This window comes from Anopheles ziemanni, chromosome 3, assembly GCF_943734765.1.
Source record: "Anopheles ziemanni chromosome 3, idAnoZiCoDA_A2_x.2, whole genome shotgun sequence".
Taxonomy (NCBI): domain Eukaryota; kingdom Metazoa; phylum Arthropoda; class Insecta; order Diptera; family Culicidae; genus Anopheles; species Anopheles ziemanni.
Window position 1 is genome coordinate 6,345,254 of NC_080706.1, and position 13,468 is coordinate 6,358,721.

The following is a 13,468-nucleotide window of genomic DNA, read 5'->3' on the forward strand; positions in this document are numbered from 1 at the left end:
AAATCATGTTGTTGATAAAGTTTTCCTTATAACTAATTTGAGAATATAATTTAAGAATAATTTGTTGTTTTTGAAAATATCAATGAAATATAATATGAATGAAGTTCCTGGTTCCTTTAAATACTCATCACTACACTGCACCACGAGGCAATACACTAGCGCCATTGGCGGACGGTCCTAGCACCAACGCTACGTCGTTGTATATATTTATATCGTAGCGGAGGTAGGGGGTTTCCCTTCCCTTTCACAACACTACATCGCATTTACCCCACAAACTGCATCGATTCTATTCAGCTACCACTGCAAACTCTACGAGAACTACGCTTCGCAGCACACTTATCTCAAGCAAGCGCCATCGTAAGAAGCTGAACAAAAAAAAACTGGAATCATGCTGCACGTTTACACAGATATTACAAACAGCGTTTGCCACGATTGCTCACAACAGTTTGATTCCGAATGCATTTCTAGTAGAAACCATCGCTGCACCACCATCACCCTAGCTGCTGCTTACGAAATGTGTGAAACTTACAATTTCCCTTTCCTTCACTTATTCTTTTGTTTACCGTCACGAGTAGTTTTCTTATTTTTACGTAATTAACCGTGTATCACTGTTTGGCCAGTAATGATTTGAGTTGATTTGCTACAGAGATTTGGACAAGTTTTTCCAAGCCACTCGTTTTTCGTTTTGCCATCCGCAGTGGCAAATTGTGACCGTGCCAGTTTTTGCGTTGTTGTTTGTTCCAGCTTGCCGTCTCGATGCATACTGACACAGCGAACAAAGCAACTTGCTTTGTTTACTTCAAGATCAATGAAAAAGAGGTCGCAGCATACCATGTAACGAGTCAAAAACCGTGAGAAAATGTTTGACAGTTGGTTGAAATTTTGTATTTTTCTTTTCAGCACCCAGGAAAGTGGGATAAAACTGCAATGTTTGGTGTGTTTCATCAACAAAGCAGGGAATTGAAACGTTTGGAACATGCTCTAGAGGAAGGCTGCGCATGAGGCAGACCAAGACACTTAATTTCGTCAATCATGGCGACCAAAAGGATCCATATTCACACAGAAGAGTAGTTTCTATCCGCAAGACTATGGGCCCACAAGTATGCAATTATGTTTGTAAACACTTTTTAAACGAACTGTCACAACAATGGTGGAGCAGAAAATAGCTTTGATCCGACCTGTCTTTGAATCGATCTTGTGTGTACCACAAAATCGATTAAACCTGCCAAAGGTCGTAGCGCCACCTCGTGGTCGCCCGAATAAAAACATCGCTTTAAATTTTAGTTAATTCTCCTTTTCTTGTTCGATAAAACGGTAGGAATGAACAAAAAATTGCTATTTTTAATTGAAATAACTATCTAGTGCCGAATCTAGTGTACAGTAAGCGAATTATTCAAATTTAGTTTGAATTTAAAATTATTCATTTATTTTTAAACTGGTAACCCTGCGGGTACTCTTCCTCGTTTGTCATACCAGCCCTGCACTGAGAATAATCGATGAACCCACTGGTGAAACCAACACAAACAACAATCAGCTGTTTTCCGGACGAATGTTGTGTATTTTCCGCATTGCTGATAACTGCTGCGCAACTGTGCTTTCACATGTAAACGCGCTGATGTGAGGCAACCAGAAATGAATACTAATCTAAGAAACGAACAGCACCGAATGCCTATTCCTCCTTTGCACCCGGTCCCATGCGGCACTCGGGAAACTTTTCCGTTAAGAAACTACGAACCTCACCCGTCTCGGCCATCATCCGCAGCCGCACTTTGTCCTGGTTCCGGAGGTACTCTTGTTTCTTTAGATAAATTTCCCACGACCGGAACTTGGTGTAGAATGGGGGCAGTTTCTTCTTCTGCAGCTGAATTTTCCCGTCCATGCAGTACTGGGTGAAGTCAAGAATTTCGTTGTTTCCCAGCTCCTTTTCCGTACGGCACACGGTCGGACTAGCGACCACTTTAGGGAAGTTCATGTTTTCTGGTCGGAATTCTACCACGTGTAGACCCTTCTCTTCGGCTATCTTCTGATGATCTTTCTGTTTCAGCAGTCCAATGAAGAATGCCTTTACAACGTGCTGGACGTTTGTCGATCCTTCGCACTTTGCCCGCAGGTCCTTGATGCCGAGCACTTCGCACACAGTTTTGATCGCTCGATGACACCTGAGGCCGTAGCCCTCGGGCTTCCGCTCGACAAACAACTTTGTTGCACCGAACTGGCAATGAAAATCGTGAAATACCGTATGACCATTGCACAAGTCGAAGTGCATAAGCTTTTGACCGGCGCGATTCTTTGCTTGTCGAAGCGCGGCTCTACCTTCGATTGCTTTGCCAAAACCGAATCCTGCCAAACCATTTCCATTGCCGGTGACGGCCATCGCCGATACGCGCCGTTTACGACCGTGATTACCCTTCATGTTGACCACCGCCTTGAGCTCCAGACATTTTGTGTCGAAGCCCACGAACTCATCTTCTCCGATTGGATCCGGTGGGCCGAAGCTGCGACCTGGCATCTTCGATCCGGACCATCCACGCTCCAGTGGACTTAACTTGATGCGCTTAAAGTTGACCATTTCATCACGGATGCGTCGGAGCTTCGCCTCGCGTTCCTTGTCCTCCGGAAGCCTTTGCTGCTGTACTAGCTCGCGGCCGCGTATCACCGGCGCAGACAGGCCCGGCCATACGATGTTCGCTTTGCCGTACCCAATCACCTGGCCCCTGTTGAGATCTTTGGCGGTGATGCGACCGGAACCCTTCCCACGTCCTCGTTTCTTGCCCGCGTTACTGACCGAGATGACACCTTTCCATATTTGATCCGCAGGGACTACAATACACAACAACACACATCATAGTTCATCTAGCTCTAGTTTGTTGCTAAAATACTTACGTTTGTTGAAGAAGCTTGTTTCACGAACATTACATAATGTTGGTGTGTATGGTTGCAGTAAATTTCGCGCTCGTGTTTCGGTCACTGAATCGATCGTTGAATTGTTCTTTCCAATGCCACACACTGCAGATGGGCGGCTTATATTTAGCACTGAAAATGCCCGTATCAGCGAATTGCTGCTTGAACTCGCAATTCGTAACATGTTTCTAGTATTCCGTCGCCGGCAACACCACCTTTTTGCTAAATAGTAAACAAACGTGAGATTTGACATTTGATCAATCGGACAAGTTGACCAAGGTGACTTGAACAAAGCTACAAACACCTCGGTCATAAATTTAAAAAAACACTGAAAACGTTATTTTGTAACAAGCTTATTTTATGTCTTTTTAACACATATAACTTTATTGATCGTTTTTCTATCTTCTCTAGTTTAGAAAAAAAAAATGTCGCAAAGATCGTGTTGAATTGTTTCAGAAATCTTTCGAAGAAATATTTCAGAATTCAAAGGATGCTCGCTGTGAACCAGTTTGTGAGTCGCTAAGATAAAGACCGTTCAAAATAGTAAACTGTTCAGAAAGTGTGCAAACTGTGGCAACGATTTAGTTATTAAACTTTTAGAAACCACAAAAGTCAGTGTAATAAACATGAACTATGTACAAAAGCTATGAGTTATGTACAGAAAGTGAGAAAGATTAAACAAACGTTTTCTTTGTTTCTGTACTTCACTACATTTTGTTTGTGATTTGGACACTACTTTTAGTTATGGAAAATAGTTTCATTAGGTGACCATTAAAATGACCACGACCCCACACTACAGATATCACTACCATCCTCTCCCCTTCCACCTCCAGCTGATGCGATCCATTCCTGCGACGAGTGCGTCATCGATTTCCTAATTCGCGTTGTATTTGTCAATTTTCCAACGCCGACGAATTGTTTGCCGTACACTTGAATGTTAATTACTTTTTTTGCCCTGTCTCCATCTATTTTTCTCTCTCCCTCGCTCTAGCCTAGCCACGCGGTCACCTGTTCCCTTGGCCTTGCTGGTGTGGATCGGCTCCGACGCGGCCAGCGCGAACGCCGAAATCGCAAACGGCCAAGTGCGTTGTGGTGTCGATTTGTTTCGTTATTGTTTCTGCACCACTATTGGCCGCCTGATCTGCTTTTCGACCAATGTCGCAAGGGTGTTTCGCTACGGCGCTCGTAACCCAAATTATATCTAAACAAGCACACCACTAACCCTAACCTCCCGAAAAGCCAACCAAACGAGCCGAGGGCGGGCCGGAGTACAGCCTGTAAACAAAATAAGCAAACCGTACAAACGGTCCCCACGCGGTAGTCGAGTCGTACTAGCCCACGCAGGGGCTACAAAGGGCCTGCAAAGGCTGAGTCTAGTGGTGGCGGTGAGCGGAGGGCCTCGTTGGTCAAACAAACAGTACTGTCTGTCAGTCATATTGCCAGGTTCAAAACGGGGCAGTGCTACAAAACGCAAACAAACAATGGAAACGATATTTTTCAAATTAATATTAAAATAGTACGCCCCAAAGTGCTCTGTACACTTTTCCGCTGGCTCAAAATAAATGCCAATGGTCGTTTGATCCGAGGGCTAGTCATCCGAGGAGGTGGTTGCAGGCACGAAATTGTAACAGTTTTAGGAGAAACGAATCGACATTGAGTCAGTTCATCTGGTTACGTAAGGTACACTTCTGGAAACGGTTACGATTGTTTAGTGATTTCTCTCAAAACACAGGATGCAAAAATGTCTTAAGAAACGCGAAATTAAATGTCAAAAACACCCTTATTCATGAGAGATATAGCGCGATATCTCCAACATTCTGAATATTGTTAGTTAATTGTTTTAAGTAATCTTTCATTCCAAAAGTCCATTTTGTTCAATAACAATAATTTAAAACAAAACAACACTTTTCCAGCATTGAAATCCAAAAATAATACCACTCTCACTCAGATAAACCTGATTTAAAACATACCCTTTCTTCGGAATAACGACAATTTCCTGCTGCCATTTTAAACGAGCAATCCCCTAACAACATCTGATTCGCATCAACATTTTCCCGGGTTTCCCTTCGCACGTCCGTAACGAGGTCCTCGCCGTTTCTGAAGAGGTTTGTTATTTTTGCTACAATTCAATATTTGCCCAATTGAAACAATGTGTATCGTCGGCCCCGCGTTCCGGAGGCAAATATTCCATTCCATTCGCGTCCTGTCGGAAAATTTCTCCAGCGTTTCCAATGCCATGGAAAGCGCAATGAAAAGCTTCTCCCTTTCGGAGGCAGGATTTACACTTTCCCGCGTCGTCTTGGTGATGATGGCTTGCACCCCGAGGGGAAGACATTTGACTGGCTGGCGCTTGGTTTGTACTTAATTAAAATTTCATGATAACCGTTTATCGTCCGTCGTCCATCATCAGCATCTTCCGGTACACCGGTTGCATTTGGTACACGGTGTTTCGATTGGCCAAGGTGGTGGATGGTTTCCTGTGGGACTTCAGTTCCGAGCAGTTGCTGCGGCGGCCATCAATCATTCAGGACATTTACCACCCCCGACACCGACGTTGGCGAGCCCGGCGCGGAGACTTTTATTGCGAATGCTCTGCATTATCCCCACTAAAGCACTAAATCATCCGTGCCGTTTCCGATCTCACCCTCATTCGGACCAACTTGCCAACTAATGAGGCGATGCGTAATCTCATTCGGAAGGTCCTCATGGAACCGGTCTCCGGCACCGGTTGAATGCTATCTGTCAATCTGCGATCTGTCATCTCGTCGAGCTATTCGAAGCCTCGGCTACCGAAGGCTGTCCTCATCGTTGCAGAGCGTTTTCTCTAGCTAACTGTTTGAAGTCCCATCCCTTATACACACACACACACCAACTGTCGGCATGTATGCAAAACTTATCCAACATATAGTGTTTACATTTTGTTTCGCCACGCCGTATCATATCGTAAATCTTCATCTTCGTCGCTCAAAGCCGCAATCCATCCGTGCTTAACCCGGTGTCCCCGGGTTCGGCTGGTAGTTGCTGGTAAGGACTACCATAACCTTTCACGGAGTTTCAGGGGCGGCGTGTTACGATTGAGGCGTTGTTGGCCGTACTTAAAAAGCAGTTTAGATACACAATCCGATATTCATAGGATAAGGCGACCGATGGTAGGTAATTGATTGCTATTGTCGTCGGTTGAGCGCAATAGGGACATTGGAGCCTGCGAATCCTTTTACTCTTATGAGGCTCTCGGTATGGTTTAATTAGACGAAGTGTTTCGTGTGTTCAGGAATTTATAAGGTATTGAAAACTATTTCAAAAGAACTACTTTTGCAAGGTACTGTAAAAGTAAATGGAAGAAAAAGATTATTACTTCGTTCGTAGTTCGCATATATTTTTTTAGTTTTATATGCTTTTAATATGTATTTTAAATATTGCTGGAAAGGTCGTTGATGATGATCCATTCTACCACTAAACATATTTTGGGTTAATAAAATGTATATTTAAGAAATTTTAAATTAAGAAATCATTCGAAAAGTAAAATAGTTGCTAGCTTGAAATCTACTTAACCAACATTTGGTATTGAAAAATGTCTTCTATGCTAGAAATGACCTCCGAAGAGTCCGATAACCTAAGCTCATAACTGTTCAAACAAAACTGTTTACTGCAACTGAACCGTAATGTTCCGATCAGCGTCAAATTTGGTCTAATGTAAAAGATACTGCAAAAAAAAAAATACACAAGAACTGCAAAAAAGAAGACCTATCGCATACATTAAAATTATGAACATTCCAAGTGAAAAATCTAACCAAACTTTATTATATCAAACAATGCTACGCCAATTTTTAGATTGAAATTTAAATGTAAGCACAGGAAAACCACAATAAAAAACAATACAACTAACACATATTCATTTATCAGATTCAACATTTTTTTAGAAACATCCTTCATCCTTCTACCGGAACCTGAAATGGTGCCGGTAATCCTGAAGGCCTCTACCGTTCCGGAGACCCCTATCGCTCGTAGCTCGTCCTTCCGCTAGCACATGCGAGGTGTTGCCCGGTATTTGTAACATATTTCGAGGTTTACACCGGGCGTTTACAACTTTTGAGGCTCCTACTCTCTGCATCTAATGCTTTGTATGTACTAAATCCCTTCCTTTGACCCCCGTTCCACACCATGCTGGGAAGTAAAAACCTTATCCGACAGACCGGTGGTTGTTGTGAAGTACCTACCTCGGAAAAGCGCGCCGTCCGCTGGCGGAAAACGCCGACCCAACGGCATACAACGGGGGTGTGCGTTTCCTGTGTGCCTCTCTTCGTCCACTCGAGCACAAGCTAGGAGACTGGCCCACACGGGAGGGGAGCAACAATCCCGTTTTCAAGTGCGCTAATCTTCAACTTTCAATCGGTGAACCCTTTAACGGAAGGCATGGTTTTAAGGTTTTCGTGCCTGTTTTATTTCCCGCAGGCATATATTGTTTTCCACCCGTCACCCGGCCATCGTTGGTATTTCTCGCGGGCCGTATGGCTAGTAAGAACTGGAGAGGTTTTTATTTTTATTTTGCACAATATGGGTCCGGAGCAGCACCGTTAACGGCAGATGTGATGAGTGCAAGCGTTAAACAAAGCATATGTGGTAAGGTTTTATTTTCTTCTCTTAAATTTATTCTTCAGAAAGTGAAAAATACATACCCAAATATGATATGAAAAAAGTTGTCCTAGGAGGAAATTTTATTGCCATATTTTAAAAGTCTCATGTAATTCGCTCCCGGAGCAAGGAAGACAAACGTTCCATTTTGTTTTACCTTTTTCGTTGATGCAGTAAACATCAACTAAACATATTAAAAATCAAATGAAATTTTTCTCATTTCATTTCAAAAACAATAATAAATTACCTTCGTGATTTCAATGATAATTGATTTCAATAAGATAAAAAAAAACAAAGTGGACGCCATTTATATCCATATCTTTTATATCATCCAGAAACATCATCTATTAATAATATTCTTCATGATAAAAACAAATTCAAGTGCACAATTGATGCACACGCGGATTGATCCAAAATGGTACATCGGCAAGTGGTGGCCCTTCATCTCGATGGATCCATCCAATTAATTGAACTATTTATACACGCCTGGATGCCGTTCCCACCGGCGGCTTGAAGGATGGCTTCCAGCGCCCTATTTTCCATGTGCCTTCACCCGTGCCTTCCTAGCGGAGGCCAATTCGCGACCACCCAAGTACGGACCCCGAGTGCTTTAATCAGAAGTCATCAAAGACTTTACAACTAAGAGTATCGAGACAAACGCGATACCGAAGGAGAGAAAGTGTGCGATGGAAAGTTCAATAGAAGAAAGTAGGGTAAAACGCGCGCGAGTCCTGAATAAACATTGAATTTTCTCCTCGTCACTTATCGCCCATCTTGAGAGAACCAGAGAAAGAGAGAGAGAGAGAGAGGGTGTGTCTCCGTTCATCATCATGTGCATCATCTTAACTTAACCAATCCAACATGATCATCACACTTGTGTCGTTGCTCCTGTTTAGCAATTTTCTTCCCCGTTCTCCCAGCCCCGAACTCCACGATCGGAGTGATGTGTGCGTGTGTGTTGCTTTAAAGCATTTATTTATAAAATAAAATTCTTCACCTGACCCGCCACCGAGGGAAGGATTCACTCACTTATCACTTCCATCGCCCTACTCGAGGGCCAACCCCAAGTGTCCTTTCGGTCTAATCTGGAGTGTGTTTGTGCACCGTTCTCCCGATTCCCTCTCCCAGGCGCTGGTGGTTTCGACGGTGGCCGACCGCGAGTTTCCACCGAATCCAGTATTTCCCGACGAGGCTTGTGGTCGAAAAATTCCACACATACACAGCGCCAGCAAGGGTACCTGGCCTGTATCTTTTCGAAAATGAAAAATCCATCAGTTCGGTTCCTCCGACTCTCGCTTTACGGCAACACTTTAAGGATCCTCCGTGTGCTCAGACGCCCTGCCTCGCCTGCCAGCCGAAAGCTCAAGGTTAGCCCCGGCCGCAGACAGGTTGCAGCGCTGCTCCTCTAGGGGCCTTCGGGAAAAACGCCAGGAGAAACGAGGAAAACACTCCGCTCCGGTCAACAGTACTTATCCTAAGGAGTATGATTTTGTGTAGAGAGCTCACAAGAGCCCCGGTTTTTTTTGTGTGCTCCAAACCGGTATCGCTTGCTTCCCGTGTATTACAGCAAGTATGTGTGTGTGTGTGTGTGTGTGTGTGTGTGTGTGGGGTTGGCGGCATGTTTATGTTTGACGATCGGTTGCTGAATTGCACGGTGCGACACGCCGTTGCCACCGGCTGGTGGATCTATATTTTCACACAGACACACACACACATACGATCGCATGCCTGAGGTCCTTGTGTCCCCGAGGTCAGTGTCAAGTGGAAAATAAAGAGTTGTCAACCAGGACTACCAGTTGGAGGGATGGTAGATGGTCAATGATCACGTCACGGTTAGATCATTCCCTCGAGAAGGAAATTTATAAAACCTTTTGACTGGTAAAGTTTATTTTTAAACAAGCACTTTTAGAATTTCCCAACAAATATCCAAAATTGGTTCCTTATTGTATGCAATAATTGACACTAAAAACATACGCATTGACAAGGAAAACATGTGCCAAACGCAGAGAGAAGATGGGTTTAAACTGTGCTCTAAAAGTAGGGTAATAGTGGGTAAAGAATTCGGGAAAGGGTGTACTTTTTCACAATTTAAATAACCATTGCTCTCCTACCACTTTGAATGCGATTTTTTCCATCACACTCTTGGTTCGTGATCGGTTTCTCACTCGAGCAAGGCTTCGTCAGTGGGTGCGTTTCGCTTTGAGGATCGTTAAAATTCCAATGACACTCCAGGAACGCACCACCATACCGGAAAATTTCTCTGGACTGTGGCTTTTCTCCCTCAGTTTTTTTTTTGTGTTTGAAATCCGTTTGTTTTGAGGACACCAGCTCAAAACCAGGTGAATGTCAATCGCGTTCGATTTTCAAAGTGTGCTAAGTGTGGACGCCTCCGGAAGGGTGTATGGCGTGCAGAATGGCGTGCTTCAGCAAGCAAGTGATCATTGTTGAGAAGAAGTGTGAAAATGCAAATTTTATGATCGGTGGTTGAATCTGTCTAACTAGTAGAAATATACTGGATGTATGTGTGCTTTCTTTTTGTAAACGATTTCATTCATTTTCATTCCTTTTGTAAGAAGACATTTTTTATTCTTTACAAACTATTGTTACTAAGAAGAAAACAATTGAAACTCTGCAAGACAAAGCAAACACTGTAGATTCCTCTACAGTAAAGCAGTTATCATAATCATAAAACAAAATGTACGAGGTTCGACGCAAACTTTCCCCCAATAATGAATGGAATCCATCCACGAGACAGGCACAAGTTTTAGCAACTTCTTGATTTGCCAAAAACACTTCTTCACTTATTCGCCGGGTGCTGCCCTGAGAAACAATGTTCCCCTGGAGTGGTCGTCTTCTTTTGTTCTGCCCTGAAATGCTGCATAAAACTATACTGCCGAATGCGAAAGCACCGCAATGCGCTTCCGGAGTGGACATTTTCCCGGTTTCTAAACTTTACCGCAGCGCAACAGTCCGTCGGGAAGGTGGGGGGGAGAAAATCGTAAAAAAATGGCATCCACCAAGGGTACAAGGGGTGAAATGGAGATGATCATGGGAGGGAAGGTTAGGAAAAACAAGCTGCAATAAAATCAGAAGCACCAGAAACAACGCCGTGCAGCAGCAGCATCAGCAGCAGTGGCAGTAAAATCAACTACGCCAGATTCAGCATTCGTGCGGCATTAAAGTGGCCACTCGAAAGTTCGCTAGACCGGGCTCAAGCGTACTTTATTGACACCTAGTTTTCGTACCGTATCTACTATTGCTTCTACTGCTCCTTCTACTGTGGTCGCTGTAACGTCTGCTCCACCACAACTAGTGCGGCTAATGCCATTACATTTCGTTCGCGGCCTGCCCGCTAATTCCTTATTTTTCATTTTACCCATCAGCAATGTTGTCTCAGTTTCGTTTTGTAACGCAACTATCCAACCATCCGCCATTAGGACTTTTTCGCCATTTTGTTTGTTTTCGTCTAGTATGTAGGTCCTTTTCCATTTTCGAAGCTTTCTCTTCATTTTAAAACATTTACATTTAAGTTCTGTTTTTATTCCATTGGCGTGTTTGTTTGTTTGTTTGACTCTTTGCACGAGCAGACAAAAGGATTTCGGATTAATTGATTGATAAGGATTTATAGTAACGTTGAACAACTAGTGTAACGAATGCGTTCAATGTACGCTTACGTACGAAGTTCTAAAACAAAATTCTTAAAAGAATTTGTTGTTCGTTACAACTAGAACAGGGAACTAATTTAATAACAGTAGGCAAGGACCGTGTTGCTTAACAACAGCCCACATTCGTTCGCAAATAGTTGGCACGGCGCTAATATGAAACGAAACTGTGTGTTATTGCCGTTAAAGCCGTTTAATAAGTTCCTTTTTGATTGCCGTTGCCTGGTTCTGTTCGGGCCCGTGTCTGATGAACATTTAATTGCGATTCCATCACATCCGGTACGACACGAAGCCCGGTCAGGACTTTGATCGTCCATGTTCCGGTGCGTTTGTTTTCTCAACCCCCGATCATCCTTCCCAACCCGTTCCGTCCGACGCTAATTTTCTTCGGTGGAAAATCTTTCTCACATATAAGCACTCACACACACGCACACACAACAACCGCCTGCAGCATCCCGGTAGGCTTCTTTGCTTTTCCTTCGGGAAGCACATCCGGGAACAAAGGGACTGCCTTTGTTCTTGCATTCCACTGTATGGACCTATATGTGCTTCCGTGCAACTTTTCCATCCCGACCGTACTTTTTTACTATCCCTCTCTTTCTTGCACTCACACACAGGTCCGGGTAGCAGTGTAGAATAAAAAACCCCTTACTATTGATTTAGCGTACTTCACGTCAGAGTCCTTTTGTTCCCTTTAACCGCGGGGGCTAGTCGTCCTTACGGTTGGAGCAGGGAGCAGAAATGCAAGGAGAGAGCGAGAGCGGGACAGAGGGATCGAAAAGGAGCAAAAAGGAACCACTTCACTCTGTCAGCGTCAAACTTTTGCTCGCATAAGCAGAACGGTTCAAACGAAAATCGTCCCAAATTTAACGCTCGTTCGCATGTGCGTACCGCCGTACACCCAATGGTTGTGTGTGTGTTTGTGTATGTGTGCGTGTGTGTATGTATGCGCAAATGAAATGGCGAACAATGATGCAAGAGGGAGCCTGTCAATTGCTGAGGGAGGAAAACAAGCAGTTTGTTTGTTTCTTTTTCATCCCTCGCTTTCCCGTATCGCTCGTTCTCTCTTCCAGTTGCTCTTCCTCGCTCTGTTTGTCTCACTTCAAGAAAGGAAGAAAAATACCCCGCGGTGGTGCTGCTGCCCCCCCTCGTTTCTACGCTCCCGCGATTAGATGAAGCATGAAGCGTAAAGCTCGTCGTCGAGATGATACAGAGCGAGTGCGAAAATCGCACCGTTTTTGAAAACGTTTTCAACGAGCGCTCCGAGTAGAGTGGGAACGGAACGAAGCACACGCAAGCCACAACAGGCCGCTGCGTCAAAGCGAGACGGAGCATAATCGAGAGCACACAGAAGAAGCGCTGGAAAAACACAAAATAACAATTTTCGGTTGGATTTCATCAAAAGGACACGCCTTTCGAGTGTCCTGATAAGGGTACTCGAAAACCAATCGGATGACGATGATGAGCGCTTGCGAAGAGCATGTGGCGAAGAGTGCGACGAGATGTTGGGAGTCGTGTGGACGGGCGAGCGTTAGTCGGACGCCGTGTTCTCCTCGCTTTCGAAACGGTTTCCAAGGACCCTCTCTTGGGTGATGATGTGTCTGATAACGCACACCACTGTTTCAATTGCGGTACAAAAGAAGGGGTTGGAGTCCTTAAGCTGATTTTAAAATATTACATTTCTGATAAAACATCTTGATAAAACAAACAATTATATTCAAGATAGCATTCGGTTGTACGAGTTTCCAGAAATCAAAGAAAAGTGTGTTCCAAACAACCGGTTAGCTGATTTCGCCAGTGTCAAATTTACCGGTTCATAATTACCGGTTCGGCAGCCAATCACAAGCCAAAGAGTAGGCGTGGTACATCGTGTAGCGGTCAAAGGAGGTGCGAGTCGCCATGATGGAAGTCGGCGTGCACGGACGAGGGTGCGCGACGGAGAAAGAGAGTGCCAACGTGCCCCACCGGTTTGGTGAGTGTGAGCGAGTGCACTGCTGCTCACCGTTCGCAGGATCCTCGTCGTCTCTTCGCGTGGAGTTGAAAGCGGCGGAAAGCCAAATACAACTTTGCCGCACTCGGGCGTTCAGTACTAGGTAGACCTCTTAAACCGCTTGACGGACACGTTCCTCCTGGTGCGTCTCGAGTGGTGCGTTGTGTAGTTTTTTTTGTCTGTGTTCCGTCATCTCCGGTTGTTACTGCTACTGCTGTTGCTGCTCCGGTGGTTCAATTGTCCCGGGCCACTGTTCGAAAGCGCGGAATCGCGGAGTGCGTAA

The 13,468-nt window shown here is 44.4% G+C and overlaps 1 protein-coding gene across 1 annotated transcript; it reads right to left on the reverse strand.

Moving 5' to 3' along the window:
• Window positions 1-1,417: 1,417 nt before the first annotated feature.
• On the reverse strand, window positions 1,418-3,085 carry LOC131286736 (small ribosomal subunit protein uS5m). The gene is made up of 2 exons (XM_058315732.1): window positions 2,884-3,085; window positions 1,418-2,820 (listed from the first exon to the last, which is right to left on the reverse strand). Exons 1-2 carry the CDS (start codon window positions 3,083-3,085, stop codon window positions 1,670-1,672), a joined length of 1,353 nt encoding a protein of 450 aa, XP_058171715.1. The 3' UTR covers window positions 1,418-1,669.
• Between the last annotated feature and the right edge of the window lie 10,383 nt (window positions 3,086-13,468).

Bases quoted from the DNA above. Each gene is read 5' to 3' on its own strand.
- LOC131286736 (XM_058315732.1), bottom strand. From the start codon at position 3,085: ATGTTACGAATTGCGAGTTCAAGCAGCAATTCGCTGATACGGGCATTT. The intron at 2,821-2,883 runs GTAAGTATTTTA...TGTGTATTGTAG, and splicing joins AACAAGCTTCTTCAACAAAC to TCCCTGCGGATCAAATATGG.